A 19,701-nucleotide genomic window follows, 5' to 3' on the forward strand; every position below is an offset into this window, starting at 1 on the left:
GGGGGGGAGTGGCTCCTCGCCGAGCCCCGGCTCCGCACCCGGCCGCGGTGGGCTCTGGCAGGGAGGGCTCCCGGGCACGGTGGGCTGGCTGGCGCCGGCAGGCCTCGGGCACCGCGGCGGGGAGTGCGGGATGCCGGCCCCGTTTTCGTGGCCATCGCTGCCATGGCACCTGGCTGCACGTGTCGCTGGTTTTCCTGTCATCCCGTGTCTCCCACCCCCGCCTTAAAACACGGCAGGTTGTTTTGTGCTGGCGCCGAGTCCCAGTTTAACACGGTTGCTATTCCCCGAGGCTCTGAAAACCTCCCCTGGAAGCTGCTGAAGGCGGTCGTATGGGGTGGCTACACTGAGTCGGGTGGGAGCCCGCAGGCTGGTGACCACTGTGCCAGGAGGAGGATGTAGTGCTGGGGCTGCTCTATCCTGCAGCCATGGGGGCTGCCAGCATCCCCCCGTGAGGAGCAACCACTGGAGAGGAAGGTAGCAGGGAAAAAGAATGCAGACATCTGCTGAGCAACTATCCTAAGGAGATGCACAAACTTCATCTGCCATATGATTATTGCACACTAAAGAGCAGGCAGCCCAGGCTCTGGGTGCTACCAAGCTTTTAAATTCACCTGTTCTTGTTTTTGCAGTTTCATCTTATACATCTTCTTACACATGTGTACACCGCCCACGCAGCAGGTAAGAAGCCCTCTCAGCCTCCTGGCTGGGTGTTCAGGCCATGCCCCATGTCTCTTGAGAGGGCTCAGTCAGGGATTTACACCAAACAGTGAGTCCGTATATTGGATGACACTGTGATAAATACTTGAGAGGAAATGATGCCCAGTTTTGCCCTTACCTCAGCTTCTAACAAACATCCTGCCTCTTCAAAACGGAAGCTGTGACTGCTTTACAAGGAACTGATCTCAAAAGGAGTTGATCCCCCTTAAGCAATGAGTCTGTGAATCCTCAGACAGTGGAGGGGAGGTGTTTCTGTGTCTGGCTGAAGCAAGGTCTCATTTTCCTTGCTGGGAAGCATGAGCAGGTCCAAACAACAAAGGCTCCACCAGGGCTGTCTTGTCAGTGAGGTGGTTTAACTCCTTCAAGTTGCAGAGCTGCTGTGGGTGCATCCTGTGTGAGGATATCTGTCTATCTATCATCTATCTATCTATCTTTTTGCTGTGATAAAACTAATTTTTTGTAATTGGCAAAAAAACCCAAAGATTGTCAAGTGAGTTGAGAGACATGATCTGAGTGTACGTGGGACTCTTTCCTTGGCCGGACCATGGTGCAAGCTTTGCACAGCAGTGTGGGGCACTAGGGCCATGTGCACGTTGTGCTAGATTTGGCTGTGGCTGTGCGCTGGGCCTGTGCCAGCGGTTGAGGAAAAGCAATGGGCCTGCTTGCAGAGATAGAGCCAGCTCTGCAATACAGCTAGGCTGGGGGGGGACCTCTGTGTGCTAATCCTTCACCCCCTTGCACCTTTGCAAGGAAAATCCTCTGGGGAGCCGCTTGGGAATAAAGAACTGAAACTGGGTTTTGGCTCCTGAAATGACATCTGCCTTCCTGACCGTGTCCTGTCTTGAACTAGTGGCAGGGGGCCAAAGTCCTACAGGCAGTTGCCTCTCTGGGATCTCAGCAGGAGCCGTGTTTGCAGCACTGTGGCCCAAGTGAGGCAGGACAGGCATCTCACAGGGACCGTGCAGTGAAGGTGCTGTAACAGCAGCCTGCCATTTCAGGGATCTCTGTGGTGCTGGGTATTCTGACAAGCATTTGCCAGGGCTTGGCATCTTACTAGCAGTATTAGCCCCATCAGAGAAACCACAGGTGTGTCCCCAAAGCACAGATTGTTTTCTGTTGGCAAGTATCACTCTCTGCTGGTGTCCTTGCTCTTCTCTAGGGCTATGCTAGGCATCTTTGCCAGATGATACAGAGCAGGGAAGCAATGCCCCAGGCTTCCACCTTCTCTGCTTTTTCCATGGTGGGGCACTTCCATAGGTGCCTGCACAGTGTGGTTGGTCACCAGCTGGCTGTGGGTAGGCACCTGTTGCCACAGTGGGTGGGTATGGGCTTGGTCTGTGACATTGAGGAGTTGTGTAATACACTTGTGGCACTGGATCATCTTGTTCTTCTTTCTGTACCGAGGCTCTTAAATTTCAAGCACTTCCCAGTCACTAGGATTTCAGGCCTCAGCAGTGATAGCTGATCTTCCTGAAAGGTTTTGGTCTGTTGTATATTCAGGAAAAACATTTCCAGAGCTGCTCCTAGGGCACAGACCGTGTATGTTCCTGTGTCTCTGTAGCATCTAGGACCTCTGTGCTAAATGGAGTGAAATAAAATGTGCTCCTAAAGCCATGTGGGAACACAGCGCTGTCTCCATGGTGCCTTTTAGTAAACCACAAAGGTGGTGCTAACAGGTGTTTCTTCATCTGGGCTCCCATAGGCTGGGAGAGCATCCCTCTCATACCTGCAGAGGTTTCATGGTATGTTATTGACCAGAAAAGTTCCTTCCCGCTCCCCTAGCCATTTCCCAGAGGGACCTTTCAGTGGAGGCAGAATTGCAAATTTGTGTCTCTGCAGTCCAAGAGAAAACACAAAAAATCATGGGCTGGTGAGTTTGCCAGATGAAATGGATGGAAAGTACTTGAAGAGAGAGGTCCTTAAACACACTCTCTCAAGGGAATGGAGGCAAAAGCACAGGGGCTTGAGAGTGTTTATATGGCTTTGAGTACAGCAGTAGCTTCTTCATGCTTTGTTGGTTTAAGTTATGATGATGGCATGTTTGTCCTTTTCTGCAATTTTGACAGGATACATGTACTTGCAGAACCCAAGCAACGATTTTGTGACAGCAGTCCCAGGTAAGTAGGTGCTCAAACAGTGCTTGCTCGAGGGCTGGGGACTGACAGGGCTCAACCAGAGCAGACCCTTGGCCATTGTCTTGCTACTGCTTTCCCCGCTGTCTCCAGAAAAGCAGACTGAGATGTTCCATGCTTTAAGGGCTCCCTCCAATTTTCTCTTTCAAGTTTTCAATCAAAAAACTGGGCTTGATTCAAGCCTTGCCTTTGTTGCCCCATCTGATCTGAGCTGCCCAACTGAGATATTGTGGGGTAGGATGGTGTGTGTGGTGCAAGGTGACCAGACTCATGGGAGCCACAGGCTGCTCTCTCCTGGAGGATACAGTCCAGCTTTAGGAACAGAGCTGCTGTCTGCATGATGTGATCAAACTACAGCTTGACAAGCCAGGGCAACAGTATCTTGATAACATCTCTTCTCCGTTACCTGTGTGGGTCTCGAAAAAGGCTCCACAAACCCATTGCCCTGCTGTTCCCTGTCCTGACTACCCTGGTACCCTCTCCCACCATGGCCTCTCACTGAGGGATGAGCAACTCCAAATTTGCCCTGGGCACAGGAGAGTAACCACTAACCTGCTGTAAAACCTCACCCACTTTCCACGGCACACCCTGACTGTAACATTATTACTATTTTTACTGTCATACCTATGGTATAGTTAGGTGGTAATAGTGAGGCAAAAGAAATGCAATGATGAAACTCCCCCAGGGGTTTCAGAGAAGTAATGAAATGACCCTTTCTGCACATCCACTGGTAACTAAAACCAGACCTATCACTTCAAAACTCTTTTGTTTTTTAGTTGACAACAACCAGCAGGAGAGTGTTGGGAAATTCAGTGCCACAGAAGGTGAATGCGCAGGGGGTGGTAGTGGCATTTTGCAGGTGTGGGGAGCCATAGGGCGTGTGTATGTGTGTGTGTTCCATCCTAGGCAGGGAAGGATAGCCCCAGCAAACACATTTCATGTTTCATAACTTGTGCATGTTACTAAAATTTCACAATCTTGCTGTTCTTGCTAGGCTTGTGTGGGGAACCCAACAGATGATATGGACCCCCTCATGGGGTGCTATGACAGCTCGACCATCTGCAAGAATATTGTCACTGTCCAAGCCCAAGAAAGATTATAGCGAGTACCAGTGCAGGTCAGTGACGTGGTAGCACATCCTGGGGAAGGAGGCAGCTCAGAGCATGTTCTCTAGGGGGGCATACTGGCTCCCAGGGAAAGGGGAGATGCGATGTCCTCTCCTGAAAAGGCTGCCCCACAGGTAGCTCCATGGCACTGAAACTCACCAGGCTGTTTTGTGCTTGGAACAGGGGCTGGCTGAAGCAGGGAAGAAAGTGCTATGGGAGCATAGTCACCCTGAGTACTTGACTTCCAAAATGGGGAGGAACTGGCGAGTGCTAAATTTTGGTGCCTTTTTTATTTCCTCATACCCACTTCCCAGCTGTGAGAAGGACTTCTGCAACACATAGTTGCTGGTCTGATTAGAGCTCTGGGTTCCCATCAGCTGCCATAGGAGCTTGTCTTGATCTCAGTCTCCAAGCACAAGGGAGCATGTTCCTCTGCTGTAACAAAAATACCCATCCAACAGCTCTGCTTTGGTTTGAAGTAGACATCATGTGCATGCATGCATTCCTTGATGGAATGTGTGTGTTGCACCTGCGAGTAGAGAGGAACTGTCCCTAGAATGTTCCCTGTCCTATTGGGGCTGATGCAGCCCAGACAGGCATCTGGACACAGTTAATGATCCCCTGCATCCTCTTGGAGTCTGACCTAAATCTTTAAAATAAGGTTAAGAACAGAGAAGTCTTGCAGTGTTCTGCTGCTGGAAGGAATCCAGGTCTCTTGCCTTGAGTTAAACCTCTGCTGTCACTGCATGGTGAAAAACTAGACCATGCTTTGTAATTGGAATGAAAAATTATGTAAAAAGTATAAATCACAGTGGTGCTAGATGATGCTGCATTACTTGAAGCAAGTCATCTGTAGCTCTGTTGGAGGAGATGAAGCTCTTGTGGAGTCAGGATGGTGGTTGCTCGTCTGTAAGAAGTCCTAGCAATGAGGATGGAGATGGAACTGTGTTGCACTCCTGGCTTTCCTCTGCCTGGAAGGATGTCAAGACATGCATGTCTGTAGTTTTATCCCCTCTGCCAATGTCATCGGTGATGGGCTCTCATCCCTCTGAGAGCTTCTTCCTCTTGCTAAAGGTGTCTATATGACAGCCCTTCCTGCCTTTCTGCTTACCTCTGCTTGCTTCTTCCCTGGTGATGACAGGCATAGTCCAGCAATTAAGCTTGATTGAAAGCTGGATGAACAAGGCACTAGGGGAGATACCATGATGAAAGGAGCTACAAGGGCACAAGGTGCTGTCAAGCCATTGTAACAAAGAGGTTTCTGAATTGGCAGAGCTGACCAACATAAATGCTGCTGGCTGTTGTGGGGCAGCTTCTTTAAATGGTCCAGGAAAAGCCTAGACTTTAAATGCACTGAGGGTGCTTAAAAGAGGACTCTTCAGATGCAAACAGCATTTAAAGTGAGGAAATCTCAGGTATAAATGCCTATTTGTTCATGGCTTTTCCATGTGCACCAGGGCCAGCTTTTTTACATGCAGCAGGCATAGATGTTTAACCAGACTTAGGTTACCATCTGCTAGGATCATGTTCTCTGTCAGTTGCCTTTTGCTGACTCTTTCGTTCTGTTCCTCAAAATCCTTCCTTCTGTACAGATGCAGACCAGTGATCGGTGGGCGTCCCCCGCTAGCGAAGTTTGGCTACCCTTCTGAACGGCTGCTGAGGTTGGCTGAACCTAAAAAATACCTCCCTGCTTACCTGGAACAAAGGTGAGAGGCTAGAAAGCCTATAGGGTGCTATAGGTAGGGCCTCGGGCCTTGTAGCATCAGTGCGTCTTCAAAGTAATAAATGCAGGAACAGAGGATGGGTAAACAGAGGGCAAAATGCAGAGCAGAGTCTCTGCTGGGATTAGAACTTCTGGATTCTCTCATGGGATGAGTTCTGCACTGAAATGGCCACAAGACAAAGCTGCCTTCTACTGCAGCAAATGTGAGGCTTAGACACACCAGCTGCAGGCGGAGTGGGGAATATCTGTGAGTGGCATGCCGTGACTCTCTGCTTCCAGAGCCCGTGAGTCCCCCGAGTGGCCCGTGTCCCCGGCTGCACGGAACTATAATGCCTCCCAGCGGATCCTGGAGCTTGCCCAGCCAAAGCCGCTGCACCCAGACTTCCTGCCGGCCAGAGAGGTGAGGAGGAGGTTGAGTGAGATTTGGAGGGTGCAGGGATGCAGCAAACTGTCCTGAGATTTTAGATGCAGTATGCCACCCCTGGATATGCCACCTCTGGATGTGCCCAGTGTGTGCTCTGGAGGGGAGAAGCTGTCTGGTTCTGCTGGGGTTTATGACACTGAGAGAAAGTGCGTTTTCAGAGAAGAATGTTGTCTTTACAAATCTCCTGCTGGGAGACAAAAAACAGGCAGGTTGGAGCAGCCTAGTATAGCAGGAGAGCCAAGGGAGGCATCTGGGCTGCATCCTCTGATAAAGCAGCCTGGGAAAGTGGAGAGACCTGTTGGAAATGGCGTGTTTAGCTCTTAGGGAGTAGTCATGTTTGTAGCTGGGCAGCTGTGCTCCTGTCTGAGTACACAGGGCCCATGAGATTGCAATCCCTGTGCATATTTTAACTACAATTTACTAGAAGCCTAATTTAGAGACATATTTCTGAGCTTGTTCCTTTTAGGTGGGTCATTGCTTTGGCAGGGGTGAAAGGGATTGGAGCAATCTCAGATTACACTCATTTCCATGGCAAAGGCTAGGTTTTCTGCATGCAACCTCTGGGGCTGGGAAATGGGAGGCTGGGCTGGAGCAGGACTGGGCAACAGTAACCCTGTGAAAAATAGGGGAAGAAGTCCCCTGCTGGAGAAGTAATCATTTTTTTCTGTAGGAATGCAGTTAACTGTACCAGCAAATTTACCCTGAAATCTGAGTGTCTCTCCTTAGCAGGGAAGTCACTTGATTCAGACAGGAAGATGAATATTAAAAACATGGAAGAAATTCCTCTGCACTTTTACCTGGCTACACAGGGTCTCATTACAGGCACTCCCCTCCTGGCTCTGAGTGGGCAACAGCTGGGGAATCCCTGTAGCACCAAAATTACCGAATAGTTCAGGTGAAAGAAAAATAATAGCTTCTGAAAAAGTAAGTGACCATGTCTGCAGAGGAAGGGTGCTGGGCTGCTCATCCTTGTGGAGAGGGAGCATGTCCCTATGGGCTGCTGTACAAGCTCTGTGTCTGCACATCCCTCCCCCATTCTGGACCCATGCAGGTGCCAACAGAGGTTTCCAAGTTTGCGACCTCGGCCAGTGCATCGGCGCGGATCCAGCAACTGGCAGAGCCCTTGATCAGGGAGATGACGTGCTGCTCTAGGCACACCCATCCTGGTCCTGCCATCTCTGCGGTAAGGCAGCATCACCCAGGACCCTACATGGATGGGACTCTTGGCAGAGGAGAGGGCACGGGAGCTCAGTCACTCGTGGCTCTCTTCATCCAGCCCTCATGCTTCTCTCCATGAGGCTGGCACAGCTGCTTCCTGAGCTGGAAAGCAGGGCTTGTGCTCCATTCAGTGCATGAACTGACTCCCAGCACAAATCCCCAGAGAATGGTGGAGCTGTGCCTAGCCTGCATTTGTGGGGATGGGGAGAGGTGGACAAGTGCCTAACTGGGATCTCTGGTGCTGGGCGTGGGTTGGGCAAAGGGCTGTGAGTAATAGGAGGCTGGAGGGCAGGTTGTGGGACTGGCCAGGCAGTGATTTCTCCTTCTACGGTTTGTCTGGTGCCAAACACAGCTGAGGACAGGATCGTGTCCCATCTGCATGTGGTCAGTGGCTGTGAACCTGGTTACACTGAGTTAGTTGCAGGCTGAGCACCCCTAAATGCCAGAAGCACCTCTAAGGACCTTCTTCCCCATTCTTTCACAGGTTTCCAGGTCTCAGAAGGTAATTGTGAGCCCTCGGACCATTGAGCTGTTGAGGCCAAAACAACTCCACGCAGACTATGCACACCCGCGGGATCCTGAGTGGCCCGTGACAGAGGCTGCCAAGCGCGCAGTGGCTACACCAAGGGTTCTGGAGCTGGCCCAGCCTAGCGCAAGGTAGGTACTGCTTCCCTGTCACGGGGAAATGATCAGCTGCCAGCCCATTTTGTGTGGCTCGTGGCACCTAGTTCATTTGTGTTTGGCCAGAGAGATTAGGCCAAGATTAGGAAGCGCTCTGCCAACATGCATGGATTTTACATGTCTGGATGTGTTAATGCTACATGGATTGCAGTTTAAAAAGCCCTTTTGAGGTGGAAGGAGAGTCAAAAGAGAAGAAGCAGGAACTTTCTAATTCCAGCAGGAATTACTGTTTGGGACTTCTTATTAATTGCAGTTATAAAAATCAACCAGCTGACAAAGGGCAGAGTGTACGACATTCATGTTGCCCAGCACGTTGCAGCTGACCTCAGCCCAGTCTGCAGGATGTGCTGGGGAGGATTCACAGAGGGTGAGGGAATGCCTGGCTGTAGCAGCTGTGAGAGATGTCCCTCTCCTGACAACAACAGTGGAGGTGTGATGCCTTTTGTCCTCCCTTGACAGGGAAGGGCAGGCATAGGTGAAGGTGTGGGAGCTGGCAGGCAGCTGACAGCTGGCCTTGCTCCAGTCAGGATTGACCATCCCTACCCTCTCTCCTCCAGACCTCGTGTGGGCTTGACTGCATACAACCCAGATGCATTCAGAGTGAAGGAGGCTGCTTTGAAGGCAGCTTGTTCTCAGCGGCTCCAAGAACTAGCTCAACCAATTCTGCGCTAAGCTCCCTCAGAAATGCTCCTGCCAGCTGCCCACATCACCCCTTGAACATCACTCTCTCTGTGCAATGGCTGGAAAATCTACTTGAACAGAGCACAGAGGCAGCACTCAGCAGTAACACTTTCTGGGAATTCAAATAAAATCATCATTCCTTAAGATTAGTCTTCAGGGAAAATTAGCAGAATTTGACCAAATGTGGGAAGATTCTCTCCCTAGGATGGGTTATGTCTGAAGTTTCTCTCTTGATTGTTTTGCTGTAATAGTTTAAGATGTAACAAAACAACTGCTGGGGGAAGGAACTGTCCTTTCATGCAGGGAAGTGTGGCAAACCAAACCCAAGAGCACGCAGTAAGCTGATGCAACACAACTCCTGAATTTGGGTTCAAAAATTTTTGCTGAAGTTTAAACATCTCCTGACACCCAGAAGTTTTGTGCTTGTGACAGAAGTAGATATACAAAAGGCTACAATGTATGTTGAATTGGCTTGGATTTGGGGCCTGTTTTCTCAAATACCTGGAGAACAGGCAGACCCAGTTACATAGCTGGGTTAAATCTGTGTGGTTCAGATACTCAGTTGTGTGACCCCAGACAAAATAAGAGAGCTCTGCATTGGGATTTTTGGAGCCTAACTCAAAAAAGCAGATTTCCCCTCAGAGTAAGAGAGAAGGCACACTGCAAGGGCTAAGCAGAAAACAGGTATTGATGCCAGAGTCTGCAGAACAAATTCTGAGCTCCAGCTGGGTCTGTGGGTGAGTCACTTTGGCAGCTGGATTGCAGGGGAACAACACAGCCTGTGTGGGGCATGGCATAAGGGAGAATGCTTTTATCTGTTTCCTACAAGGTCGGTGTGTTTTGCACTGGCTGCCCAACCACTGGCGACAGGCTGGAGATACTGAGGCAAGAGAGATGCTCACCAGGAAGAGAAAAAAGCCACAAATGAAAGCATATGGCAGTTTCAGAGCCAATGTATTTTAATCTTCCCTGTGTTAAGATGGTTCTCCTTCCAAAGGAGTAGAGGGCAGGTGACCACAAACCAGAAGGGGATTAATCAGAGGATCCATTAATTGATTCAATAATCCACTAAGCAGAGGACTTTTGAAGGCTTTTGAACAAGGTAAGGTCACTGGGCAATGGTGCTGGTTATTTTTAGAGCAGGCATTGCCCTATGCCAGGATGGATGAGAGTTTGGACTTTGTGCAAGAGGCCCAGTGCAACTGCATTCCTCAGGCTTGAGAATGGCCAGGAGGAGACTGGGGTCTTCCCCTAAAGCCCCTACCCTGTGGGGGAACCCCAGCACCACCAGCCTCTGCCACCCTGGCAGTTAGGGTATGTGTGGGGCTGTGTGGGCTGCCATGCATGGACCCACAGGTGCCTTAGGAGATGAGGCTGCTCATGGCTGTCCCTGTGGCAAGAGGGGAAACCCACAGTGCCCACTGAGGCTGCCTGGGAGAAATGCTGCCCTTCCAGAGGAAGGAGTCTGCCTCCTGTCATGGGGGCAGGGAGCACGAGCAGGGACAACACAGCTCCTCTCATCAAAAAACTTATTATTGCACTGGGAAAAATCCCAAAACAAGCCACGAGTTCTTTCTCTTTAGTGACCTTTAACAGAAAGGTAAAAAAAGGCATTCAAGGGGTGCTTCGCTTGGTCTGATTATGGTCTAGGCACTTGGTTTGCCAGTATCCAGAGCTGATTCAGGCATGTTGAGCCAAACCAGGTCACCTGAACAACATACCTGGTTTTCCAGATGTCCTACTCTTTGGATGATCTGTACCTTAAAGCTAGCACACATACTTTGCTTCTGAGGATTGTAAGGAAAAGGAATCTTTATTTCTTCCTTCTATATTTGAACATACATCATGGCAAATTTCCTGCAAGCCTGGGACAAGGGCATGAAATTGCATTTTCCTGTGCAGCTGCTGTTAATGGTTTGGAATCACTAGACAGGTTATCAGCCATCAAAAGTTGTATACACACATGTATATACATATATATAAAATGGGATTTTTTCTGGTTATGTACATGTTAAATAAAACTTATGTTAAATAGCAGAGTATTTGTATTGCAAAACCTATTGCAACAGAAGAACCCCAAGGAAACCCACTCTGAAGAGCTTCACCATCATTTATAAGAGGCAAGGGGATTGGAGCAGCATCCTCTAGTCCCTGACAGACCCGCTTTCTGAGGGTAGCCCTTCAGACTTCCTCCACTCTGCCAGGCGCTGCTTGAACCATTTCTGGAGGGAAAGAACAAAACAGAGGTTGAGTGCACTGGGCTGAGTGAAGCCTCCGAATAACTTTGCTCAAGGTGCAGATGTGGTCAGCACGTGGGACCACGTGAGGGGAACTCCTGGTGCTGCTGCCTTGTAGCAAGGTGCTGTTCCCGGGCAGTACAGGCAGCAGGACAGCCGCTCCTGACCGAACGGTCTTTTAACCTACGTCTGCACCTCTTTCCAATTCATTTCTCTTGCTCACTTCAGACCTTGACAAGCATGGGTAAGTCCTTATTGCTGTGAGTCCAGGTTTTTCTTGCAAACAGAGTAACAGACTGGCTAAGGAGCTGGATGGTGTCTGTTTAAATGACTGGAGCAGTGAAACAATCACTTGCAGGTCCAAAACTGACAGGAATCAAAAGCTCACCTGTTTCAGAAAGCATGAGAGGTGGCACTCAACAAATTTAAGAACAAATATATTTTTTAAATTGTTTAAAAATTGTCTTGGTCTTCAGGCAATATGCATGTCTATGTTAGGAGTAACTTAGCACTATGTCTGTAGTAACTTAGCATCTGCAAGCCCATTCCAAGAGCTGCTGATTCCACTTCAACACAGACAAAATTAAAAATAGATAAAATGTATCTGGTTAAAGTTACACTACCTAAGAAGAAAAGTAAGAGAAGAGATATAAGTCATGTGCCGGAAGCACAGCTTAGCCTTTTGTTTGGCAATGTGCCTGTGATTCCTTTTGTTGCAGCTCATTTTGTTGCTATATTTGTTCATGGCTATTTTTGAAGCTATTATGGTCCGTAATGATACAACCTCGGTGCTCTCTACAAGTGTCTCTCGCACTCACACTGCCTTTGACCACATCCAGTCAGAAGACTGACAGCCTAGCCTCCTCCCAAAAATTTCACTTTCTGTCCTAAACCACCATCTCCTCTTTGCATCTCATTGTTACTTAATTTTTTATTAAAATGGCTACTATTTCTAGACGATAAAGCTCTCCAGATCTCAGGAGCAATGACTCCCTGTGTTCTATGCAATGCAGGCACTTTGCAGCTCACCACCCCAGTCTTGATCCTGTCCCTAACATGACCTTCATCTTCAGATCTCTCGGAGCACTCTAGACTAGTGGAAAAAGATGGCTATCAGGGAAGATTTTAAGACATCTAAAGAGGTGCCTTGGGTGTATATGGCCTGTGTTTACAACTTGCTGTAGGAAAAAAAAAAGGAACAGTGCCATTTCTATGGAGAAGAAGGTATTTTAGGGGTACTGCCTCCTTGCTGCCTCAAACAAGCAGTGATTGATACCTGCCTGTCACTAAAGCACAATCCACACCAGCCGAGGACTATCAGTGCAATGGATGCTGTCCCAGCATCTTTCCCTGGGACAGGCTAAATGCTGACATTGCCTGCTCGGCTTTTATATCCCTTTGGCTTTGCTGAGGGAGAGCCAGGCTTGGCAGCTCTCTGCAAACTGCTGTTAACTTTTCCAGTGGGTTGGATTTCTTTTCTATACCCATAAATGCTATGGGTCTAGTAGACACCTGCGTCACAGTGAGCTGCACTGCCACCTGAAGGAACTGGGAAGAAGCCGTTTGCTTCTGAAGCCCATGGTAGCCTGCAGGTAGCCAGGTGGAGCACAGGGCTTGGTGGAATTCCTAGACAGGGGCAGCCTGTCCCTGTGGAGGGGTATTTGGAGGCTTCTATGTCTCCTGGAGAGGCTGACAGACTTGCCTGACATCTGGGCTTAGGGACACTGAGGCAGAGGGTGCAGAGCCTGAGCATGTCCCACATCACATCCTGCAGGAGTTGCATCTATCCTCTGTCTGTTTTAAAATGACAGTAGTTTCTTCAGACCTTAAAGCCAGCAGTAGTTTGTGCATCCAGGATTATCAGAAATGGTTTGGAAGAGCAGCATGCACGGGCTGTACATTCAGGAGCAGAAACATGTGGGTTGCAGGAAGGATGTGGGGTACAGGGAGGTGCTGTGTTGCATTAGAGCTCTGTGGGTGCAGTGTAGAGTTAGGGGTGTGCTGGGGTTTGCAGAGGTGCAGAAGAGACTTGTAGGCGCAGTGAGGAGTACGCAGGATGCACAGTGATCCAGGGAGTGCAGGCAGGGAGCACATGGGGCACAGAGGAGTGCAGGCAGTGTGGGGGCATCATGAGAGGGGCAGGGACTGCTGTAGGAAGCCTGTGCAGGGGACAGACGGGTGCAGGTGTATGATAGAGAGACCAGGACAGGAGAGGCAGGAGATGTGGGGCACAGAGGCATGCAGGGGGAGTGGGGCTGGTGCCAGGGTAGGGATGAGGGACATACACTCACCAGAGTCTGCTCCTCAGAGAGCCCGGTCTCCGCCGCGATGAGGCACAGCGTGGTGGGGTCAGGATGCTTGTTCACCTTGCAGAAGTGGTACTCCAGGATCTCCAGCTGCTCCTCAGTGGGAATCACTGGCTTTTCCATGGCCATCTCCTCCTGGGGCAGGGCTATGGGGCCAGGCACTGTAGAGAGGGGCCGGTGTCATTGCTCAAGCTGGGAGTGGCCACCGGTGGGGCCACAGTTGCTGAGCCCCAGATTTGCAATCCGTGTCCCCACCAGCCTCCCGCCCCCCCCCGCCGTGGCCTCTGGCTGCAGCAGGGCTCAACTCCCTTCCCAAAGACATGCCAGGGAACTCAGCTGGGAGCGCCAGCCCCCCCAGCAACTCCTGTCTCAGTTTCCTCAGTGCAGAGACCGCACGCCAGCAGTGCCCAGCGCTGAGCTGCCTCACCATCCTCAGCTGGCAGGAAGCTGCAGGCTGCTCAGCGCTCCCCTGTTGCTGTATTTATAGCCAGTGTGACTCCCATGGGAACGATTCCTGTTTACAGCCGTATTTAGGCCTGGGCGTCACTTAGGAGTCATGTCACAGAAATGGGCATGTTCAGGGGGTTAATTTAAAGATATTAGTTTAAAAAATTATTTGTCCTCTCGGTGAAGGGACAATATCTGGCATCTAGCCTAGTGGGTTGTTGGTTTTTTTGTCCCTATTTCCCAGTGATCAGGCAAGTTTGTGCAAAGGAATCACAAAACAGAGGATACAAGATCTTCTGGGAGCATGGTCTTTGACCCAGCAACCACTCTATTTCCCCTCCTGGTCAGTGTCCTGGTCCTTCTCTTAGCAGTGTGGCTGGCCATGAGACGGTAAGCTGCATTGTTTTAAGTAATATTTAATGTTACCACACATGGGCATAAACAGTTAGTCCTGTTGTTCCTGAGCATCACTGGTTGGTTGGGTTTTGGTGTATAAGTGAGGGGTCAGTCCTCGACGACTGTACCCAGTGTATGTTAGTTGCTCAGGCACTTGCTGCCTCTGCCTGTGGTCAGTGCTAGGTGCTCCCAGCAATGGCAGCAGCAAGAAGCCCATGTTTTGCTCCAGAGTAACATTTGTCCCACTTGTGCTTTGCACAATCTCTGGAAGATTTGGCCCAAAAGCACAAGCAAAACAGGTGCATCTTGGGTATGTCCCACACCTCTCCTCTGCTGGGCTCCAAGTTTGTTTCCACGTGGCAGAGGGTCAAGCTTGCCAATTCAGTCAACTAAAACACGAGGCACTGTCCCCACACAGCATGCACACGTCCCTTGATGCTGAATCACTGTGGTGTTTCCGAAACCAGGCTGTGGGGTATTGGCAGGGGAGGAGCTGGTTGCAAAAATGTGGCCTTTCTTGATCTGCTGTCCTGCTGTCCCAGTTGCCCGGCCCGTCTCTGTCAGGTTGGCTGGTTGGTGTTGCTGGCTCTCCAGTGCTGCCAGGAGCCCTTTGCCCACCTCGGGACTTCTGTGGGCCATCTGCTGCAGACCTGGCCTGCCTCCACATTGCAGTCCAGCTTCTCCTTCCCTTTGGCTCTGGGATATAACCCCAGAACATCCATCATGCTGCACTCCTACTGCATAGGTTTAAACCCAACTGCTTTCTTGGTTGACTGATAACCCACCTTAAGGTACGCTGGGGTATTGAGTGCCCCAGGGCTTTTACTTGCTGACAGAATTGCTAGGATGGAGGTAAGCTTCAAAACTGTCTTGCAGCTTGCAAAGAGCCAGGCTTAGCGAGAGGCTGGAGAGATCCTCCTCTTTGAACTTTACCTCATAAAGCAAAGATCCCCCTGAGTCTCCTCTGCAGAAAGTGCTTTGACTAATAAAAGAGTCCTCTGGCATTTGAGTAGGGGCTTATAAATAGACCAGGGCTGGTTGTGAAACAGCCCACTCTGCTTGAGTCACTTGGTAAATACTCATTGTAACTCAGTGGTTGTGTAACTCTGGAGCACCTCTGAGCGTGATGAAGTGCTGGTAGACACTATCATCCACCAACCCGGGATGGACTGGGGAAAGACCATCTTTAACTCCAGGTACTGCAAGACTACAGACAAGCTGGCCTTGTCTGCAGAGCGTTGCAGCTGCCTGGTTTTCCTGGGGTCAGCTCAGTTCAGAAGCATCCATATAGGAACGGGGCAGACATAATTCAGTTCCTCGTGCACGTGAGGTAGTAGAAGTCTGCTGAATGCTGCTCACCTACCTTAGGTGTTTGGAGACCTCTGGAAAAGATGCAGGGGTACAAGGAGGACCCCTGCAACTGAGGTGCTGCTCTCCAGCACTGTGGCTGCCAGGCTCTCCACGAGGTCACAATGCAAATGAGGCCAAGCTCAGGCCACAAGTCATGCCTGTCCTCCTCTATCAGCACACCACTGAGCCACCTGCCCTTCTCATAGAAAGCCCAGCCAAAAAAGGGCTCCTCATCACCTCCAGATCATGCATCTAGCCCAGGCCACCAGCAGGAACATGACTTGGCAGTTCATAAATCATTGTTTGCAGCCTGCCGCATTAATGTACCTTGATGTGTGTGCATGGATTTGCATAGGGAACACAGGCTTCAGCTTTCATGTTTCACCTGCACAGCTATTTCTGCTTCTGATTATCTCTAGGTTCCTGAGGCATTTCCCCGCAGGACACAGTATCTTCTACCTGCTGGCAGCTCAGGGTGCCCCAACATGTGGGATGTGATGCCCGATGGCTTTTCTTTGTGTCCCCTCTACCCCTGCTCTGGAAGGAGAACAGTTTTTACCTCTCAAGGTTGCGAGATGGGTTTCAGGAAAAGGCAAAAACCCTGGGGCGCCTGGAGGGCTTTGCAGGTCTCCCCACATCACTTCACTAGGTCCTAGAGGCTTTCAGGAGCCATGTGGCCCCTGTGCAGCATATGGCCTCTAGCACTTGGCACATCCTAGGTGCTAAAAATTGGGGGAATATGACATGACTTGAGGGCACCAGGAATGCCTAAATGCCCTGACTGGCCCTACGGAGACCACTAGTCACCCGCCCACTACTTAAATGGAGCCTCATTTCAGCCTAGGCCTGCAGCCTGGCCTTCAGACTGTCCAGGATCTCTCCCCTGTACAGGAAAGGTGACTGTCTCACATTTCTTTAAGCCTGGTAGAAACATGGAGACTCACAGCTGTTTGGCTTAGCTGCTGAAAATCACCACTTCTCACTGCTTTTTTCCTCTTAAATTTTTGACAGTGTTGAAAAAAAATTGCTTTTGCCGTGCAAGGAATGCTAGCCATTCAGAAAGGCTGTGGGGCTGCAGTTGTCATTCAGCTGGGGTTTACTCAGCTAGGCAGAAATGACAATGCCAGATGTGCTGTCACAGTGAAACTACCACACCTGCTCTGTCCTATGTGTCAAGCTAAAGACCCCTGGGGAACTCACGCTTGGCTCTGACTATTTTGGTTTTAGGTGGAGCAGTGTGAGAGCAGAAGCTTGCAAGTGGTTCAGCGGTTGCCTGGGCTGTGGGCAGCTCCAACCAGCATTGCTGTCAACGTGACAGCACCTGGTGCTCTTAGTGTGCCTGATAGGGCATTAAAATGCACCTCAGGGCCATTTTGGAGGGAGCAGACAAAAGGTAATGGCTGATGGACACAAGTTGCAGCAAGAGAAAGTCTTATTATAAATATATAGTACTGTGCCCATGTCCTGTGGCTGCACTCAGTTCCCCAGAGACATCCTGGGGGTTACTAGCAGGACACCTAGCTCTGGCCTGAAATGGGAGAGGACATCACTCTGTCTCCCAGCATGCTTGCCCAGCACTGCTAGTGCAGTCAGCATTTACTATCCTGGCAGAAGTCTGCCACTTTTCCAGAAAAGACATGATCTCTGTTTGCTCAGCTCTGCTTTTCTGAACAGTAGTCACAATAGCTGGCTGGCTGCGCAGCTTTCTAACGATTTACTGCACCCGAAGCCCCTAGAAATCTCTCTGAGCGGTAGCTCCTGCCAAGCTGATGGGGCCCCATAGCCTCTGCTGGGCTTCTTGACCCCTTTCCCAGTGTTCCCACTGTCAGGGCTGGGATGTGACTGAAGGCATCTGCATCTGGTTTTAGCTTGCAGCTATTTCCTGCCACTGCAGGGATCAAAATAGCAGTTCTCAATGCAAACGAGCCCTCTTACCCTCCCTTGCTCTGCTGCAGAGCCATGTCCTGTCCTGAGCTTTGCTTGGCCGCCTGCTGTGTAGTGCTGTGGATAACATCAGCCAGCATGGTGCACAGGATAAGGTGGGACAGAGGCTTTAAAAATAAACCGGGCCCTGCCATAAATAAGGAAAAAACACCTGTCACGCATCCTGTAAACTACCCGTCCAGTCTTTTAGAAGATAATATCGGATGGGAACAAAGCAAACAGGAGCGCAGCAGCTGCTGTAGCAGAGGCAGGACCCCGTGGTGGCCCCTGCCTGGGGTCTCTCCTGCCTGCGTGCCCTTCTGTCTGCCCCGGACATGAGCCTTCCTGCCCTGCTGGGTGCAGCTCCGACCTCCTCAGCATCAGCATTAACAGGGCAGCTCCTCCCTCCATCCCCTCATGCCCAACTGCAAACCCACCCCAGCACCCCCAACTCAAAGCCTGTCCTTACCTGGAGCTGGCAGGGCCCAGAAGTGTGTAAAACAAGAACCCCGCAGGTCCTTGGGTGACTGCTTAAGTATCTGCGTGTGTGTGTGACAGGCGGGGACCTGAAAAACCTGCCGCAAATCACAGGAGCTGCCGGGATCCACAGCCACTCTCGGGGCTGGTAATTCAGGTTTGGCACCCGCTCCCCTTGGCAGGGCTCCGCGCGTGGCTGTGCGCGGCGGGCTCCCGGTGGCCCGGCAGCCGTCGGGGCGCGCCCCGCCGCGCTCGGGGCCGGGGGCCGCTTCCTGCGGGGCTACGGAAGGGTGCAGCGGGGTGCGGCGGAAAGCGCGCTTCTGCCAGCGGAGCTCCAGCCGAGCCCGCCTGTCCCTCCCGGCCGCGCTGCATCCCGCGCCCCCGCCGTAAGGAGCCCCGCTGCCGCCTTCGCTGATGGAGCCCGGCAGCGCTCGCTGCTGCGCACGGCTGGCTTCTCATCGCGCTGTAGTATCCTGCAAATGATGTGTCCAGCTTTAACATTCCTGAGCCTGCTGTCACTTTAGTCAGCCATGTGGTCCCGCCAGGCCGCGTGTAAGGGCAGGACTAGGTCCTGGATCTGTCCTGCTGCTGCAGTCTAAGTGCCCTCAGAGGCACAGCCTGGCTGGGGATGGGGAGGCAAGAAGGGCATCCTTTCTGCCAAAGACCTCTCCTCAATTAAAGTGCCCAGGAGCCTGCAGTTCCCAGTGGGGTGCTCTGGAAGCATTAGGTAGCAGCTTAAAAAGAGACATCTTGTGGGGTGGGGTGCAGTGGGAGGGGCTGATTTTTCTCTCAGTTCATAGACAGCTGGAAGGGGATGCTGGAAAATCAGAGAGGCTGAAGAAAGGGCTCATGAAAAATTGACTATGGCTTGCAGTGGCTGAGATTATCTGCCAGAGCAAAACTCAAATTGGCACAGAATGCAAAAAGCTGTGGAGCTGACTGGAGCCAGAGGCAGGGAGCCCTGACCCTGGAGAGAAGTGGCTGCACAAACCCAGGCAGGGAACCTGCCATATGTTTAGCAGTGAGCCAAAACTGCCCTGAAGAGGTTTTGTAATGTTGGGGAAAACATGGGCCAAGGCAATGGGATTGCAAAGAGATCTGTGCCAAAGGACAGGCAGACCTGTGTCAATCTTCCTGGCAGGATGACATTGATCAAGCAAGATCCGGGGATGGCTTTACTGCCTGATAAACCAAATGGTGCTGTTCAGTGGCTGCCAGAGGAGGTTTTTGGGGGAAGACTTGATCCTGCATGCCTTGGGCAGGCACCTGGCCAAAGGAATATGCCCTGTTTATCACTGGTGCTAAGCAACAGGAGCATGGGTGGCAATTGGTGCAGATTGGACAATGTGTCCAGTGGGATGGCTCCAGTAGCTGTGGCTGGGGGCATCAGGGTGTATTCAAGGAGGCTGGAGCAGACCCCTACAGCAGGACTCAGCCGTGGATTTCAACCCCATTTTGGGAAAGTCCAGGCAGAGGTCCTGAACTGCATACTGACATTTTCTTAGGGGAGCTCTCAGGGGTATTGCTGCTTATCTGCCCCTTGCTCTATGCTCTGCTCTGGCATCTGCTCTTGGCCAGCCTTGGTGACAGGACAGATGGGAAAATATTCTGGCCCAGAAAGATTTTCCTATGTTTGTATGCTGTCTTTTTTTTTTTTTTCTTCCATGCATGTGCCCCAAGCATTGCAAAATGTGAGTAACCTGGCCCTCAGGAACAGGATGGGCTCCTCTCTTCCCTTGTTTGTTACCGTCAACAGAGAGAAAGCCTTTAATGTGGAAAAACCCTTTTCTCTTAGCCTGTGAACCCAGCCCAGACTTGCACTGGGAGCACTGGCAGTGACGTGATTCAGGCTGAGACACCCCACTGAAATGGTTTCAGAGGTG

General features: G+C 50.9%; 2 protein-coding genes across 3 annotated transcripts; one reads left to right on the forward strand and one right to left on the reverse strand.

The window, feature by feature from the left end:
- The first annotated feature begins 551 nt into the window (after positions 1-551).
- LOC121672644 (testicular haploid expressed gene protein-like) lies at positions 552-10,719 on the forward strand. The gene is made up of 8 exons (XM_042045384.1): positions 552-678; positions 2,784-2,834; positions 3,844-3,966; positions 5,548-5,661; positions 5,958-6,078; positions 7,154-7,285; positions 7,805-7,977; positions 8,559-10,719. Exons 3-8 carry the CDS (start codon positions 3,866-3,868, stop codon positions 8,671-8,673), a joined length of 756 nt encoding a protein of 251 aa, XP_041901318.1. The 5' UTR covers positions 552-678; positions 2,784-2,834; positions 3,844-3,865; the 3' UTR covers positions 8,674-10,719.
- LOC121672645 (homeodomain-only protein) lies at positions 10,477-18,011 on the reverse strand. Of its 2 annotated transcripts, none has more exons than XM_042045386.1 (3): positions 17,811-18,011; positions 13,211-13,386; positions 10,477-10,904 (listed from the first exon to the last, which is right to left on the reverse strand). In XM_042045386.1, the coding sequence occupies exons 2-3, from the start codon at positions 13,352-13,354 to the stop codon at positions 10,827-10,829; spliced, it is 222 nt and encodes a 73-aa protein (XP_041901320.1). In that variant the 5' UTR covers positions 13,355-13,386; positions 17,811-18,011; the 3' UTR covers positions 10,477-10,826. The 2 variants fall into 2 exon arrangements, with proteins under 2 accessions (XP_041901320.1, XP_041901319.1); XM_042045385.1 differs by lacking the exon at positions 17,811-18,011 and adding an exon at positions 13,653-13,753.
- Between the last annotated feature and the right edge of the window lie 1,690 nt (positions 18,012-19,701).

Source organism: Corvus kubaryi, unplaced genomic scaffold (assembly GCF_017639235.1).
Source record: "Corvus kubaryi isolate FWS band 111438036 unplaced genomic scaffold, C.kubaryi_AGA036_p1.0 64809, whole genome shotgun sequence".
Lineage (NCBI taxonomy): Eukaryota > Metazoa > Chordata > Aves > Passeriformes > Corvidae > Corvus > Corvus kubaryi.